Source organism: Astatotilapia calliptera, chromosome 10, assembly GCF_900246225.1.
Source record: "Astatotilapia calliptera chromosome 10, fAstCal1.2, whole genome shotgun sequence".
Classification (NCBI taxonomy): Eukaryota; Metazoa; Chordata; class Actinopteri; order Cichliformes; family Cichlidae; genus Astatotilapia; species Astatotilapia calliptera.
This window is the reverse complement of record NC_039311.1, coordinates 29,336,026-29,353,162: the sequence shown is the minus strand read 5'-3', so window position 1 is coordinate 29,353,162 and position 17,137 is coordinate 29,336,026. Positions and strand designations below refer to the sequence as shown.

Below are 17,137 nucleotides of genomic sequence, written 5' to 3'. Positions count from 1 at the left end.
ACTCATTGTAAAGAGTTTGACTCCCTCTAGTGGCCGTGTCACTTTTTTACAAGTGTTTAAAGGAGCCCGCGTCACCTTCCTGTGCAGTGTGTCTTTAGCCTGAGGTGGAGTCTTACCCAGGCGCAGAGGACATTCACAGAATTAACTGCTTTCTGAACATACTGTGGTTATTTTTTATTGGTGATAAACGCAAATAAATAAATAAATAAATAAAACCTCCATGCTCTCTTTTTATTTCTGTGCTATTTGTTTATTTAATTGCAAGCAGGATAAAAAAAATACATTCTTCAGTTTTTTATACAAATTTTTGAATCCCAGTGCTTATTGTGAACGTAGATTGTGACTTGTTAAATGCAACCATTAGTGTTGTGTATGTAAGCAAACTCACAAGAAAAAAAAAGATTAAAATTCAAGACAAAGGTCATTATATATTTTTAACATTTATTAAGAGATTTCTATAATGTTTTAGTCAGCAAGCCATGATCCCGTCTCCCTTTAATAAAGTCATATTTACAGACACGTTTCTGTCAGTGACGTGAACACTACTCTTCCTCAAAGAAGTCATCGGTGTAAAATGTTACTGACATTCCACGCAGATGGTGTTGTATTAAGTAACCAGCAGCCCAGGTGGTGATGATGAAGAGCGAAGAGGTTATGTGTTTTTGGCACCAACCATAACAACTGAAACATTCCTACTCTTCATTTCTCTGGACATCTGACACCAGCTGCAGGCGCAACAGAAAGTCGAAAGCACACAATCCCGACACATGGTGCCCTGCAGATAAAATACAGACACGTTTGGTAATAAACAGTCAATCTGATCAGTTTTTACATTAATATGGAAATGATTTTTCCTGTGAAAAGAGATGAATCAGGTTTTTTGATGTGCGGTTACAGTTTGGTTGTGTTTTAGCAGTTTGGACTGAAAAGTCTTGCATTTTTAACCTTTTGCTTTTCACTCTGTTGAATTGGTTTTGGAGTTATTGTTCCTTAAGGTGAGTTTTCTACAGTTCCTGATTATTATGCTGCAATACACTGTTTACCTTTACCAGACTGACCAACAAAAGTCATCAAAACTCAAAAAGTTTCATTGAATTGGCCAGCAATTGTACAATATTCCACTTTCTGACCTAAAAAAAAAAAAGAAAAACAGTGCCGATGTAACGGGTGTATTAAAAAATAATTTATATTTCACCAAAGATCCATCCTGCAGTGTTATCTCGCTTTGTCAGTATTGGTTATGTATATGTGTTTATTTATATATGTTTATTTTCTGTATTTATATTTTGGGAGCTTTTATTTTGTTTGTGTGACCTTTGACTTCCCACGAAGTCACTTCCTGTAGCTGCGCGCTATTTTCCTCAGTCGCCTAGAGGCCCCGCTGAGGAGAGGTGAGCCTACGCTAGTGTTCTCAGTTACAGAGCAAATAAACACAGTTAAAGTAACTAAAAGTAATTCAAACACTGCTCGTTCCCTTTGTGCATTTTGTCTCATAGTTCTGTTAGATGTTTTAGTGTGAATTATTGTTTCTCTGTCGAGTACAGCACTTTATTGTAACATGCTAGTTAGCATGTCTCAGATGAGAGCATAGGAGCATGCAAGTGGCTTCTCATGTGGTCCGCTATCCTTCTCTCTCCCTTGAAGGTGTTCATGCAGAAGTCCAGTAAAGTGAAGTTGCTGTACTGTTTTGTTTTTATTTTAAACAGGTATGTGAGCTCCCTCTTTAATTTTTGTGTCATGTGAACTGGTTATATCTTCTGTTTGTTTGTGATTCATGTTCACTGTTTCAACTTACTGTAAATATGTAAAATTGCCACTGGTAAATGAAGTCTCCCTAAAGTATAATTTTGTTGATGAGGTAATTGTCACTATATGTTCACGATGCAGTGCATTTTTGTTTGTTATATATGAATATAAATACATTTTAGCAGTATTATTTGGTAATTGGATTTGTTGTAATGTTGCACCTCAGTCGCCTAGAGGCCCCGCTGAGGAGAGGTGTTCATGCAGAAGTCCAGTAAAGTGAAGTTGCTGTACTGTTTTGTTTTTATTTTAAACAGTTCTGGGAGAATAAATCCACCCAGCTGGCAAAGTGAGAGCTGACGCCTCTGGTCATTCGCACAACACAACGCAGAGAACTAACGGCAATAAGAGTTTAAGGCCAGACCGGCTACACCCATCTTTAGGGTTGAGCACCATCCAATCTACTTTGTAACTCTGCACATTTCAACATCCAGCTGTTTAATGGGATCATGAGCTCTTCCGAGACTATTTCATGCTTTTTATTTTCTAGTCATTCTGCTCAGGATCATCTTTCCTTCTAATGTTCTTGCTATCTGTCAGATGGATTTGTTTTGTTTTTGTAGCTTTACCTATTAACATCCACCAGGTCAGCACTGACCTTTTCAAGATCATACCCAAACCGAAATCTGATACTAGAAGGACAAATGCAGGTTTCAGACTTGATTTGAAAGCAAATATATTCTAGTTTCTAAAACTCTGCTTATTTGGCTCAGTTCTAGCTATAAGACCATTACCATTGACTTAATGACTATTAATAGGTCACCTGCTGTTACCTGCTTAAAGAAAAAAAATCTCTCAAATGAAAGCTCAGGGTCTGATGTATTTAATTATATTGGTCCAAACATCTCGGGAACTAACTGTATAAAGCTGAAAACATTGGCCTTACCCTGATGCGATAGCGCTGTCGCATGTTGACCCTCATGGACATGGTGATTCCCGGGATAAAACCACTGAAAATCTCCAGCAGGGGGAGGCAGAGAGGCTCACCATAATCTCTCGAAGTTATGCAGGCAAAGCAGGGCAAGCACCAGAAAGCACAACAGCCTGAAAGAGGCAAAGATACAGAGAAAAGCAAATGATATGGACTGCGAAACCAGGAAAACACTCAACTACACACACTCACGTAAAACCCTGAAATGCTTAATAAAGAAAACAGGACAATAAGCCGCGCTATTTATGTAGAATGTGTTAGAAAGACGTCTGATTTAAATCTATTTAAGGAAGTAGCATTATTATTGATTTAAACTGAAAATAAAATGTCTTATAGTTGTCCTATCATCATTTCGGTTTGGCCATTTAAGTAATAACTCAGAAGAAATAAGATCTAACATCATTATGATGCTGAAATTATACAAGGACACAGTGAGTTAATGTAGAAAAGAAAAAAAGGCGAGCATGTGCTCTTAAAAGACGCTAATCGTTATTAGAATAGAAATTCCCTTTTGTAGAGAATGAAATGAAAATGAATGCCAAACAAATCAGATCTTTGAAAATAGTGTAAACGGGGTTATTATGTCTTTGGAAAAAATAAGTGTGAGTGCTATAGTTGTGCATGTGGGTATGTACAAGTTATGAGTTAAATTTGAAAATAACACCTAAGTATGACGGAAGTACAATTATCTTTTGTCCTTTTTTTGTCTGATTAAAACAACCAATCACATGACGCACACCACGTGTTTGAAAATACAAATGAAAATATGAGGATGTTAATAAATCCTTTTTTTCTTTCTTGGACCAATGCCTTTCTCACCACATTAAAAAAAAACATACTACGGCCTTAATTCTTATGTAGGTGTGGCTTCCTGGATTTCATCAGGAGGTTCAGGTCCAGAAAACAAAAAACACTCTTTGATTCATTTTTATGTTATTTATAGATAATGAAATACAAAAACAGCATTTTTGTTTGTTTGTTGTTTGTTTTGATTTTGTTTCCTACTGTTTTAAAAATTTGATTATTAGGAATAAATATTTTCCCTTCGAGTGAGCAAAATAAGTTCCTTTGTCACATGTGTGACGATCACTGCAGAGCAAAAGTCCTCTATAAACTTTGAAGATAATTAAGAGACTCTTACACCCTGGCACATCTTGACAGCAGTCACAGATCCCACTTGACCACTCATCAGACTCTTGGGTATACATCATAGGCTGAGGTTGCCGAACAACCATTTTAGAAGTCATGATGGCGCCTAAAAGAAAGAGCAAGGTGAAAAATTCCAACTGCAAGTCCTCTTACAATCAGGTGTGTATTTCAGGAAAGCTGGTAAATGTTCACTATACTCCCAGCCTTTCTCAATAACCATTAAAGAGCTCCTCTGCTTTTAAATTGTTACTTGTCAACATGTTGGTTATTAATAGGCCTATAATATCATTACTTTCTTAAATTAAAACAGTAAACTGCTGCTCGTTATATTTATAATTTCACTGTGGTTAATATATAAAGTCTGAGCTCATGTGGATGGGAACGAAACTAAACGAATAAATAAAATGTCTTACCTTTTGTGTTTGACGATTAGAAAGCTCTGAGGTGGATGTTCGGTCACAGCTGATCTCTGAAAGCTCCGAGAAGCTCTCATGTCTTAAATCCTTTTAGAAAACATGAGATCACCTGACAGAAGAATCCGGACGCACCGGTTCACTCCGCAACTTTGTGTTAATATTGAAGCGAAGGTGCGGCAACTGGAAAGGTCATTGTCTAATGCGGAAAAAAATGATCCCACACTGCTTTCACTTCACCGGGGAAATATATGTGGTATTGCTGCATACTGAGGACTCCCATTACTGACGGAACGGAAGCTTTCTCTATTCATATGCATGTATTTCATATTCATATACATGTCTCAAGTGTGTGTGTTTTTTCTTTAAAGTGAGCGTGTTGGGGTTTTTTGTTTGTTTGTTTGTTTGTTTTGTTGTTGTTGTTGTTGTTGTTGTTGTTGTTGTTTGATTTCTCCAGTGACCTCGTGCCCTCTGAACTAAAAAGCTGTGGGCAGAAAAACGACAGGTCAAGTTGCCCTAACCCAAAGTTCGCGCCAGGCAATTCACTGTAATTAACACCGAAAAAACAACAACAGTAACAATAGAGGTTTTATGTTCCTTTATGTGATTGTTATGATTTCCATTAGGAGTGGTCATGCATTTGGAATGTGCTATTGTGAGATGAAGTGAGGAACTGGCGTGCGTGGATGAGTCAACGTTGCGGGCGTGACGCCAAAGCGTTGGCTCTGTCCTCACCAAAACCTTTGGAATCAGAGCTCCACATCTTTCTGATTTTCAGTAACACTGACATTCTGATGAAACAGCGATGAGCATCGCTGTGAAGGAGGCGGGAAGAGGATCTTAATATAAGATGCAAAGATACGCCTTATATGGGTTATGACAGGCGCCAAGGGCGTAACATCTGACTGGGCGGCTGGACTGGGTGAGCCGGAACATTGGACTTATCTGGGAAGTCAAAAACTAAAACAATTTTTTCTGTTAGGATTTCAACTGTAATTTGGCACCTTACAATAATAATGTGCTTTTTCTTTTTGTCTGCTTTTTTGTAGAAAAGTAGCTATGAAAAGTCATCGATAACAATAATGATTACATTTTAGCATTACAAATATAATTGTCCATACTGGTAAATTAACCTTCAATGAAATATGAGAAATATTTTGGTAATGATCAATACTGTTAATGTAGGCCAGCTGTGACATAAACCTTATATTTGGTGGTGGTCAAATAAACTTGTTCTGTATTTTCTCAGTCATTTTACACTCAAATGATTAAAAGAGTGGATTAAAAATTTATGAAAAGGTTTGATGTCAGAGGAAATACACTGCTCAAAAAAATTCAAGAGACACTTCTAAACTTCTGGGATATTGATTTGGTCGGCTAAGTAGCAGAGGGGGTCATTAATCAGTTCCAGCTGCTCTGGTGCTGATGAAGTTAATAGCAGGTGCACTAGAGGATACAACCCCCAAAACAGGAATGGTTTTTCATCTTTACTGATTGTTTTTTCACTAATTTTGCATTTGGCTAGGGTCAGTGTCACTACTTGTAACATGAGATGATACTTAGATACGACAGAGGTTGCACAGGGAATCCAACTCCTCCAGGATGGCACATAAATACATGCCATTGCCAGAAGGTTTGTCTGTGCCTCCCAGCACAGACAAATACAGTAGGAGAGCTAGACTGGGCCGTAGAAGGCCCTTAACCCATCAGCAGGACTGGTATCTGCTCCTTTGTCCAAGTAGGAACAGGAACATTACCAGAGTTACTAAATGACCACTGGTGTAAATGTCTCTGACCAAACAGTAAAACGCAGACTTTGTGAGGGTGGCTTGAGGGCCGAACATCTTCTACTTGGCCCTGTGCTCACTGCCTAGCACCATGGAGCCCAGTTGGCATTTGCCATAGAATACCAGAATTGGCAGATCCACCACTGGTGTTGATCAAAAGCTGGAATCATGTTATTAATATAGTTGATTATTACTATTCACTATCATCTTAGCATGAACTGTGTGCATGTATGTGTGAGAGAGAAAGAGAGACTTAGCTATGTACTCTTGTTTACTTTGGTGGTAGGTGAAAAAAAGACAGCGAAACATCTGCCCCTGGGCCTGTCACAGAGTTGTTAAACCTGTGCAGGCAGACATCTTGTGTTTTCCAGGAAGTTGACTGAAATCTGGCATTTCGGGTTTTAACCCCATTTCCACACAAAGATTGGTAAAGAATTAAAACACGACAGACTGGTTTTCTCATCCATCTGTTTCAAACCAAGTAGCGATGTCTCTCAAAATGCAGCAAATACTCAGGCTTCGATCTGAAGTGTGTCTGAGTAATATTTACTTTAATAAGTAACTACAACCTCCGAGGTACTCACGTGGCACACGATAGAACGGTAACTTTAATCAAACATGTTTGCGTCAAGATCTGATGGTAAGCTGTGTTTTTTCTTCCTTATGCCAGATAGATCCGCTGTTTTCAGATTGCGACATCACACCTTGGCACAATTTGTATTAAGGGAGGATGAGTCCCTATCAGTTTTGTCCAGAGAACAGCTGCAAAAACGTTTTAAAAAAAACATATCGATTCGGTTAGGAACATAAAACTTGTGCTATTTGGTAAGTAGATTGGTGGGATACCTGCATTGAAGCCGTTTGTTATGACCTAATATTTGTGCTGCTCTTGCTGGAATGATTGTTACTGGAATGAACTGACTGCATCTTTCTTTGTAGATCAGTGCATTGTTAGTAGGTTATTTACAGAACTCTCCACTCACATAAGTGCGTTTTTGTGATGACTGGATGTCTGTGTACAGTACCAGATAAAGGTCACTCTTTCGAGGAAGCCAGTGTTCACATTTTGGAATGAGAAGACAGGTGGTTTGAAAGAGTAGTGAAAGAAGCCGTCTACGTGCACTGTGAACGGCAGTCAGACTGGCTTACGACACCAACTGTCTGCTACCTACAATGCAATCTTGATGTCTCTTCCCAGGTGCCTCAACCCCCACTCACATCTTGCCTCAGGGGACCTCAATAGGTCAAATGATAGGGTGAGTCAAAGTTTCACAGTGGTTTCACATGAAACCTCTGATGATAATCTTGGTTCATTTGATTAGGCATATTATTAATAATGGGTCAACAATCCTCTAGTAGGGGGACACCCCCCTAGCACTAGGTTTAAAATACCTGGGACTATTTGCTTTTAGAACTGAAGAACCTTCTTAGATGAGACGTGAAACATATTCTGAAGAAGTCTAGTTGCTTTGTGCCCAAGCTCCTTAGACAGTGTTGACTGGATTTGTGGCTTTACCAAAACTCCAGTTCCTTCCATAAAAATATGACCACACTGCATTTCATTTTAAACCTGAAAATGAAATTTTATGAAATCTGGATGGCATGAAGTAAAACAAACTCACTTTAAAGTGAATTTCAAGTCCATACATTAAACTGAACATCTAACAATCCTGACGTATGAGTACGGTTTCTGTTAAGTGGAAATGGGGTTCCACTGGGTCTTAGTTAGCATAAGATAGCATTTTCTGATATTCTCCCCTTCTAACTTACAATACAAACAGCTGTTGCATGTATCCTGAAATCATCAATAAGACTTTTAGGGTCAGAAATACTAGACATGATGCCGCACTCCAAATAACCTACTTTTCCAATTCAGCGTCGCGGGGGTGCTGGTGCCTATCTCAGCTGCCATGGAGTGAGAACCAGGGTACACCCTGGACAGGCCATCAGTCTGTCTACCACAGAGAGACAGACAACCATTCACATATAAAACAGCACAAGGAATGAAAATGAATAAAAGATAATAACCAGAAGACGAAATAAATCATGCCAAAGAATCACTCGCAAGTATATTTATAGCTCAAAAATGACAATAGGTGACTTTAATGCTCTGCTGGACCCCATAATGGATAGTCCTGGCACTGAAAATTCAAAACACTACATGCAAGATTACAGTATGTACTTTGCTCTTTGCTATAGATGGAGGCGATCAAGAAAACTCATCATCTTTTAACTTCCCCAGATATATCAGAGACACAAATCCTCTCAAGAACAATCAGCAACCATGCACCTGCCTCAAGCTAAATTAAAGGGAAAAAATCTCCAATGAAAGTCAACCACCAGATGGCGCTTTATCACATCTCTGTTAAAGGGCCAAGACTTTGATATTCGTTCAAAGAGTGAGTGAAATCCTTAATAGAAACACACACACACACACACACTTTACATTTTAAACACTTTATCAATTTTCAGAATTGACTCCCGATGTGTGACATTGACAGCTCATAGTCTCTTAAGAACTTACAGTTAAAATTGATTATAGTATCAGAAACTGCGCTACATAACATAAGAGACTACAATACTCTCTGCATCTTATATACATCAATGCATGTCCTCATATACTGAATGAACAGTTTTTTTTCCCTTTGTTTTTTCTTACAGGTGCATCAGTTTGTGATACATTGTGCTTTTCCATCTGTGCTTTATCCTTTTGTTATAATTCTGATTGAAACCTGCCAGAAGGGACAGGATTTAAAAAAAAAAAAACATCGCACTGTGGAAGAACCTTCTGTCAGGATCATACATCACTGATAAAATGTCAGCTTCCTTCAAACAGAAAACAGCTGAATTTACCAAAAATATCAATATCAGTAAACTAGCACATGCTAGTTTGAAGGACTGGCACCCAACTAATTTCTGCCATTACTACTTTTGCTACTACTACTATCAAAATTAATTATTAAAAAAAGAAGAAAACAATAAAAGAAGTGGCATCCAGTGTTGTGTTCTGAGGTGTTACACTTTTAAAGCACTTATTAAAGGTAACCAAACCCTTTTTCTTTTATGTATTTTTGAAATTCACTTTCATACACTTGTATGTTTACCATCTGTTAACAGCGTGCTGTATGAACACAGAAAAATAAGAGTCATGTGCCTTTCACTTAATTTTATTGACAAAAAATGAAAGAACAGTGTTTGGATTTTTATGTCATTTAAGTTTATCTGTTTAAAATTTTCATTATGCCAGATAAAAATAAAATACAAACCTGACTAAAGTATGTGAGATTACACAAAAACACACTTTTAACACCCCCTTTAAACTCAAGTTAAAGTATTCTTTGGTTAATAAGTGGTCATTATAAACCCCTCGGTGAAGAATTTTTGTTCTCAAAGGGAAAAATGTAAAATAAAATTTAAAAGGCACTATTTTAGATAGTTAATGATAGTTTAATTACATTAAAAACAGTTTCCTTTTACTTCATTTCAGTTTCCTAACTTCAATAAGCTTGGATGGCTACAGTTGGATTTCTGTTTAAAGTGTATTGTGCTGCTAAGACTCCATGAGGATGGTGGCCCCAGACATGATGAAGAAGGAAGAGGTTACACGTTTTTAGTAGCAACCATAACGACTGGGAGTGCTCGTTTCTTCATCTCTCTGGACATCTGACACCAGACACAGGACATACAGAATGTCGAAAGCACACAGTCGTTACACATGGTGCCCTAAAAACAAAACACAGTGACGTTTGGTCAGCAAGTGGCTAACCAGGCCAGTTTTTTATGTTAATATGTAAGAGCTGAAAGACCCCAATGGCTTAGGTAAGAAATAGTCTTAAGCACAGTTTTATAGATAAAGAGCAGATTGCATAATGTTGACAGAATACATGTTGATCTATAAAAATTATTCAGACACAGAATGATTTAAGAAAATACAGTTTCTTCCTTTAAAAATCCGAAATATGGTGATATACAATCTTTCTTTTGTTATAATTTGGTCATGTTATAAAGGTTGTTTTACAAGGCTGCGCGTTTTAAGGTTGTCAGTAGCCTACTGACAACCTTAAAATGCGCAGTAGGCAAACGCGCAGTAGGCAAAGAAATAGTTAACACAAATAAAAGCAACTTTTAAAAAGTTGAAACAAACTCCTCTCAAAAGTATTAGTGCAACAGAGTGGCTGAAGGCTAAGTGAGTGAAATATAGATACATTAAAAAGAAAATCAAATTTTGGCCTTACGGTGATGCCATAGCGGTGTCGCATGGAGACCCTCATGGACATGGTGGCCGGCGGGATCATGCCGCTCACCCAGTCGGCCAGAGGGAGACAGAGATTTTCCCCGTAGTCTCTCGAAGTTTTACAGGCGAAGCAGGGTAAGCAAAAGTAAGCAAAAAGGCCTTAAAAAGGAGAAATGATAAGCACAGTGCATTGGCAGTGAATTAGTACTTGCTGTGGTATAGATATAAATCAGAGACACTTACACTCTGGCACATTTTCACAGAAGTCAAATAACCCAGATGACCATTCATCCGACCCTTGAACATATATCACAGGCTGAGGCTGCGTGACGACCATCGTATCAGTCATGATGGAGTCTAAAGGAGGAACCAGGTTGAAAGTTCATAAGATCACAAGGTTAAGCACTACAAAAGGCTGTTGTGGAAGAGAGCAGCCACAACCCTTTATTAACCACACCTAACCAGTGCATTCAAAACTTGACAATATAATCAGATATTTCACTTATACAGATAATCACAATGGCAAATTTAAAAACAGAAATTTTGTTTGCTCAAATGAAATATTCATAGCGCGGCGAATGGTGTGGATAATTTTGCCGAAAAATATGGCAGACGGCTGAAGCGGAACGGCCGAAAAATAAACTTTCAAAAGTAAGTACTGAATATTATGTCACTTATTTATGTGCAAATGTTTAATAATGAAGAACATTAAAACATTACTGTTGGCCACATATCGGTAAAGTTATGTGACATTAGTGACGTTTGTACTAACTTGGTTTTAAAGCCTTTAAAAATATACACCGTTCAGTAGTTGACATTAATCCTACAGAGAATGTGATGATTTCATGGATAATTAAAGTCAGCTATGTTATATTGCTGCCTCTGTTCGGTGGTGTCGAGCCAAACGGACTTTAACGTGTGTTTGAACGAGCTGACGGTTCACTCGTTAAGCTGAAAGAAAGATGCTTTAATCACAGGAGTCACATGTGTCCACTGTACCATCTGGGAACTCTTCTTGTTTCGTAATAACACAAACACTAAATCCTCCTTCTCTTGTGCTGTTTTGTAGCAGTGTGTACACCTGAGACTGTCACCTGTCTGTCCTGCACTCTCTCTCTTTGTCTTTCTCTCTGACTGTGTAATAAAAGTATAAACATGTATTTATAAGTTACGCTTGTGTTTGAATCCTGCAGCTTATCATACATTTGATTACCATGTGTGACAACTGCAAGTGTCCAGAGTGAGGACAGACTGAGGGACCCACTGCTGCACATCATCTGTGAGGCTTTGCACCAATGTTCCCTTTAATTTTTCATGTGTCTGAGCAAACACACCCTTGGACCACTGTGAGCGACAGCAGACGTGAGCACTGTGGTCACGCCAGCATCGAATCCATCCAAGTTACATGGTTTATTAAAATAATCAAATTACAGCGTTTACATTTATGTTAGACTACTTTTAATTAACTGCTTTAGCCCATTTACAATGAAAAAAATAAAAAAATCTTGTTCATGACCTGTGCAGTATGTTAACACTATTGGAAGTAAAAATAACTTGAACTCCAATTTTGAAAACACAACTTTATTTTTTAAACAAATATAAAGCTCTGACTTGTATTATGAGTCTGTGGTCTGGGTCCTGTAACTCTCTCTCTCTCTCTCTGCAAAATACAGTAAATAATGACCAATGTTGGGCAATTAATTATATAGTTCTTCAAAAAAAAGTAACTGAGTTTTGCAAACAACAAAGTTTTTTGCAGCTGTTTACCTAAAAATGCAGCCAAGGTGTTTTTTTAAATAAACATTTCAAACTATTTACAGAACAATCAGCTGTTCTGCATCAAATCTGATGCCACACAAATTATTTGTGGCACTCCAAATAATAATTTCTGTCCACTATGAGATAAAGGAGAACAACAGCCTGATACCTGCAGGCCTGACAACAGGAGATGTATCACTCCTGTAACACCTGTAACATTCAGCAGTCGCCTCATTGTTCTGACACACACAACAAAACTATTGACTACACTACACACTAACTACACAAGATTTGCGATAAACGTGGCAAATCTCTCACATCTCAAAACACCTCCGTCACTCCTAAAACCTCCCCCTTCCTAAACAGCTAAATGCCATGTTGCCATATCATTTTTTGATTGGTCAACATAGTACATTTTTCGACCAATGGGAAAGGGTGAGGGGTGTTTTGGTTTTGCTCACAGGCTTTCCAGCGTTTTCTTCCAGCAGTAAATATAAACAACGATAGTATTCAGGAAGAAAACCAAACATTGCAGATATTTTTATCGTAACTCTGGTTTTATGTGGCCGATCAACACAATTTAAAAACTGGTAGAAAGTCCACACTTTTTCCGTCAGTTGTTCCGTCTGTCCTGCTCACATCTCCAATGGTTGTACACTTTGTCATTAACGTGGCTTCACTCCACATCAGCCAGGCTGCTTTGTTCGCTAAAACACTGGTGTCGGCACATTGTCATAGCCTGTCAACGACGTTGATTAGCTGCGTATATACGAATGTGAATCGCATCAGTGGCTGGACTATGGGATAAGGTGGCATCGTTCTAATCCCATACTGGAGCAGCCAGTCAATAACTGACTAACACTGGAAAACAGAATTGTTAACATATTTACTTTAATTTCAATTCAGGTTAGATTTTTTTTGTGCGCAACGCAGATTTTTTCTGTGCAGAGACCGTGCCAGCAGTGCGACACAGCCTGAGTGTTTCAGAAACTGCTGATCTGCTGGATTGCAAAAAACGAGAGAAAATATCTAGTGAGCAGCAGTTATCTGGGTGAAAATGCCTTGTTGATATCAGAGTTCAGAGGAGAAAGGCCAGACTGCTTTGAGTTGATTTAAAAAGCAACAGTAAGTCAAATAACCACTTATTACAACTAAAACTATGTAAGAGGATCTCTGAATACACAAAATGTCGAACCTATAAGCAGATGGACTACAACAGCAAGGAGACCACACTAGTTGCCACCCGTATCAGCAAAGAGGCGGCATACCGAAACAGGACGATAGAAGATTGGAAAAATGTTGCCTGGTCTGATGAGTCCTAATTTTTGCTGAGGCATTCAGATGGTATGATCAGAATCTGGCATAAAGAAAGTGAAAGAAAACCATTGTACTAATGGTTCAGGCTGCTGGTGTTGTGATGGTCTGGGGGATATTTTCTTGGCACCTTTTGCATCCCTTAATACCAACTGGGCATCATTTAACCCTTTCATGCATAGTGGTCACTGCAGTGGACAGCTATTCAAAGGCTGTTTTCTTGTATTTGTGTCAGTGTTGATGGTATACATAAATGGCACATAAACCACTAAATTGGACACTGATTTGTCACTCCATACCCTGCCATCCACTGGTCAGTCAGTGTTGTCAAAGTGTACTTAAGTACGTGTTTAAAAAAGTGAACCTCAAAAATTGTTTTTAATGCCTAAAGATGAATAAGAATACTTAAGAAAAAATTCCTAATTGCAGTTGTAATAGTTCATGTATGAAAGGGTTAACCACTACAGCCTAGCTGAGTGCTGACCATGTCCATCCCTTTATGACCACAGTGCGCCCGTCCTCTGATGGCTATTTCTAGCAAGATAACGCACCATGTCACGAATTTCTAATCATCTCAAACTCGTTTCTAGAACTTCTCAATGAGTTCCCTCCACCCAAATGCTATCCACAGCAACCAGATCTCAATGCAACATAGCATCTTTAGGATCTGGTAGAACAGAAGAGTCCTATCATGAATGTGCAGCTGACAAATCTGCAGCAGCTCGGTGATGCTATCATGTCAATATGAACCAAAATATCTGAGAAATGTTGCCAACACCTTGTTGAATCGATGCCATAAAGACTGTAGGCAGTTGTAAAAATAAAGGTGGGTCAAATCCAGTACTAGGCAGATGTACTTAATGAAGTGGCCAGTGAATAACTGTACACATATTTAATATGGCTGCAAAGGAATAAAAGTTTCAGTGCTCAGTTATCTAACTGCACACTGCTACAGCTATGACAGCACACATCACTGCACTGGAAACTTTTACACAATTTAGAAACCACATGCCAACCCAAAACTCTAACAGACTGATGACACACAATACTTTTTCAAATTAAAATCATACACTTTTCACGTCATTAATTGCATCATTAATGCATGAAAATGACCTTATGAGGATATAAGCAAAATAAAATAAAATGCCTTACCTTTTGTGTTTGAAGATAAGAAAGCTCTGAGTTCAATGTTGTGCAGGCACAGGTGATGTTTGCTTTCCGCAGCTCTTTTAAGCCCTTTTACACAAGCGATCACCTGACAGGACAATCCGGACACACCGGTTCACCATTTAAAAAAAAATTTTTTTGATATAGTTGTATTTTCCACTGGAACGCGCAGTGGATTAAAAGAAAACCACGGAAAAGAATATGTAACACTGCTTTAGTTCTTTAATTTTACTGAAAAGAAAAGTATAAACGTTAGTGGACTTTATAATAATAATAATAACAGGATGACATATTTCTCATTTTCCTGCAAGAATATTTACGCTGTTTGTAGGTAGAGACCAATTCCTACAAGAACATTTTAAAAACTGATACAGATGTAATGTAGGTTATTTTTTAAACAATTCAACTTTCTTGTTCCAACAGAAGGTAGACTTAGTTAAAGGAACAATTGGTGAAAATGACCACAAACCAAAACAGTATTTTCATTAGACCTGGAAGAAAATTGAAACCTTGGATTAACCTGTGATTAAGGTTTCGTTGCATTTTGATTATAAAGAAAAGTTTGTCTTTCAACAGCTGGATTAGCTGGATTGCAAAAGTCTAATTTAATTAAAAGTTTCTAGAAGAAGTTTCCTTCACTTTGTTTCCTGTGTATGTCAGGGCACAAGACCATGAATGTTCATCTTCAATAACTAGACAAACAAACATGACACAAAAAGTTGGCTTTGGCATCAAAAGGTCACCTCTTTGTTCCTTCCAAGGAACATAAGTACATAAACCTCTCCCAGACTCTATTCAGTATAACAATCACCATTAACTTTCCATTTAATGATACACATCATCATCTTTAAACAACAAACCACATTAAAGGAGCACTAAAGAATGTACCGTGAATGTTAGGGAATGGTGTCCAGACCAAAACACTGTTGCGAAAAATTTTAAATAAAATTTTAGCAAGACAGACACTAAAGAAATGATTGGTGCTTTATGACTTTGCTCTTTGCCAACATACAAATGCCTGCCTGTAAATGCAGATCAACCTAAATAGCTTGAGAAATCCAAAACAACAAACAAAGGAATGGAAAAGGTTTTGACAATCATCTGTCCTTCTACCCTTCCTGCATAGCCCTGCATTCCTGTTGCACTTGTCGCTGTTTTCTCAAACACAATGACAGGTTTAGTCAGAGTTTTGTACATCACTGTCTACATAGATGTCTGCATAGATGTTGTTTGCTTAAGGTCGACAATCAGCATCAGTACTTCCGTCTTTCTTCAGTATAACTATCAGCTAGTTAACTTTTTGATAAGGCATTACATTATTACTATTACATTTTACATTATTGAGTGAGAATTTGAAAAGTTGAAAAGTTATGCTTTTAAACTTCTACTAGAATTTCTAAATATTTTTTTAACCTATTTAGAGTTTGCTGAATTTTGTTCTGCATCATCTAAACCAGGGATGGGCAACTCCAGGCCTCGAGGGCCGGTGTCCTGCAGGTTTTAGATCTCACCCTGGGTCAACACACCGAAATCAAACGATTAGTTCATTACCAGGCCTCTGGAGACCTTCAAGACATGTTGAAGAGGTCGTTCAGCCATTTAAATCAGCTGTGTTGGATCAAGGACACATCTAAAACCTGCAGGACACTGGCCCTCGAGACCTGGAGTTGCCCACCCCTGATCTAAACTATTTATTATCAGAAAAAAATGTATTACAAACACAACAAGAGGTGTCAAATTTTACATTTGCATTTATTAAATAGCTGGTGTACATCTGGTGTTCTTGTGGGTGCTTCCTGCAGAAAGTAACGTATGCGTGACTTTGTCACAATAAACATGTCCAACAAAAAGAAGGAATGCTTGATAGGAATTTAGAGCCGGTTCATAGCCGCCTGGTCCATCAAAAACAAACGTCATCAGATGCCCCAGTTTCATTTTGGTCACATATTTGTATGACAGTAGCTACTAATCATGTTAACGTCAACGAACGTTAGATTTTACACACCTGCAACACACAAAAGCCCTTTTCTCCTTTCTCTTTCTCCACAGACTGAGAGATCCTGAAATAGATGTGTTGATGGTGGTCTACTTTCTTTTTTCCCCCACACGCAGAAAATGAATGTGACATAAATCTCTGTACAATTGAATAAAATTGTACAAAGTCAAAGATAATACCAAGGTAGATGTAGATGAACAATAGACACAGTAAGGTCTGCAGAGCAACTACTTTGCTGTTCAATGACTGTTTTGCAGCATTGTCATTACCTTTCGCCTAGACTGATGGCCGCTCTGAGCCAGTGCAAACCCAGCAAACTGACCCTGATGGACTTCAATCATGGGTCTCTTCCATCCCACTCTGAACTTTGATTCTGCGAATATAATGAGTGGGGTACAAGGTTTCAGAGTGTGCAAATGCAGATTTCAGATGCCAGCAATCACTTCACTAAGTAGTTCGGAGCAGTTTCAACACCCTCTTTGTTCTCGACTTGTTCAACACCTGGAAACAGGCCAAGTGCATGCAGCAGAGGGAAAAGAATAAAAAGCTATGGGCTGTATGTTTAATGCCCAACATAAACAAGAT

At 38.2% G+C, this 17,137-nt stretch overlaps 2 protein-coding genes and 2 long non-coding RNA genes across 5 annotated transcripts; 2 read left to right on the top strand and 2 right to left on the bottom strand.

Moving 5' to 3' along the window:
- Positions 1 to 421: 421 nt before the first annotated feature.
- Positions 422 to 4,660, bottom strand: LOC113031113 (cornifelin-like). The gene is made up of 4 exons (XM_026183004.1): positions 4,297 to 4,660; positions 3,876 to 3,989; positions 2,690 to 2,847; positions 422 to 775 (listed from the first exon to the last, which is right to left on the bottom strand). Exons 2-4 carry the CDS (start codon positions 3,979 to 3,981, stop codon positions 653 to 655), a joined length of 387 nt encoding a protein of 128 aa, XP_026038789.1. The 5' UTR covers positions 3,982 to 3,989; positions 4,297 to 4,660; the 3' UTR covers positions 422 to 652.
- LOC113031114 (uncharacterized) lies at positions 1,171 to 2,096 on the top strand. The gene is made up of 2 exons (XR_003273685.1): positions 1,171 to 1,644; positions 1,999 to 2,096. It is a non-coding gene; the product is annotated as an uncharacterized LOC113031114 (long non-coding RNA).
- A 1,943-nt stretch (positions 4,661 to 6,603) lies between the features above and the next one.
- Positions 6,604 to 9,268, top strand: LOC113030766 (uncharacterized). Of its 2 annotated transcripts, XR_003273648.1 has the most exons (4): positions 6,604 to 6,723; positions 7,282 to 7,339; positions 8,326 to 8,482; positions 8,745 to 9,268. It is a non-coding gene; the product is annotated as an uncharacterized LOC113030766 (long non-coding RNA). The 2 variants fall into 2 exon arrangements; XR_003273647.1 differs by having other exon boundaries at positions 6,604 to 7,339.
- An 85-nt stretch (positions 9,269 to 9,353) lies between these two features.
- On the bottom strand, positions 9,354 to 16,893 carry LOC113030971 (cornifelin homolog B-like). Its single transcript, XM_026182783.1, has 5 exons — positions 16,822 to 16,893; positions 14,542 to 14,644; positions 10,561 to 10,674; positions 10,319 to 10,476; positions 9,354 to 9,806 (listed from the first exon to the last, which is right to left on the bottom strand). The coding sequence occupies exons 1-5, from the start codon at positions 16,891 to 16,893 to the stop codon at positions 9,684 to 9,686; spliced, it is 570 nt and encodes a 189-aa protein (XP_026038568.1). The 3' UTR covers positions 9,354 to 9,683.
- Between the last annotated feature and the right edge of the window lie 244 nt (positions 16,894 to 17,137).

Excerpts from the sequence above, each read along its gene's own strand:
- LOC113031113 (XM_026183004.1), bottom strand. The coding sequence starts at position 3,981 with ATGACTTCTAAAATGGTTGTTCGGCAACCTCAGCCTATGATGTATACC. Across the intron at positions 2,848-3,875 it reads CTGTCAAGATGTGCCAGGGT|GCTGTTGTGCTTTCTGGTGC; the intron begins GTAAGAGTCTCT and ends TGCCTCTTTCAG. Across the intron at positions 776-2,689 it reads GACAGCGCTATCGCATCAGG|GGCACCATGTGTCGGGATTG; the intron begins GTAAGGCCAATG and ends TTTTATCTGCAG.
- LOC113030971 (XM_026182783.1), bottom strand. The coding sequence starts at position 16,893 with ATGATTGAAGTCCATCAGGGTCAGTTTGCTGGGTTTGCACTGGCTCAG. Across the intron at positions 10,675-14,541 it reads CTTATCTTCAAACACAAAAG|ACTCCATCATGACTGATACG; the intron begins GTAAGGCATTTT and ends TTCCTCCTTTAG. Across the intron at positions 10,477-10,560 it reads CTGTGAAAATGTGCCAGAGT|GCCTTTTTGCTTACTTTTGC; the intron begins GTAAGTGTCTCT and ends CTCCTTTTTAAG.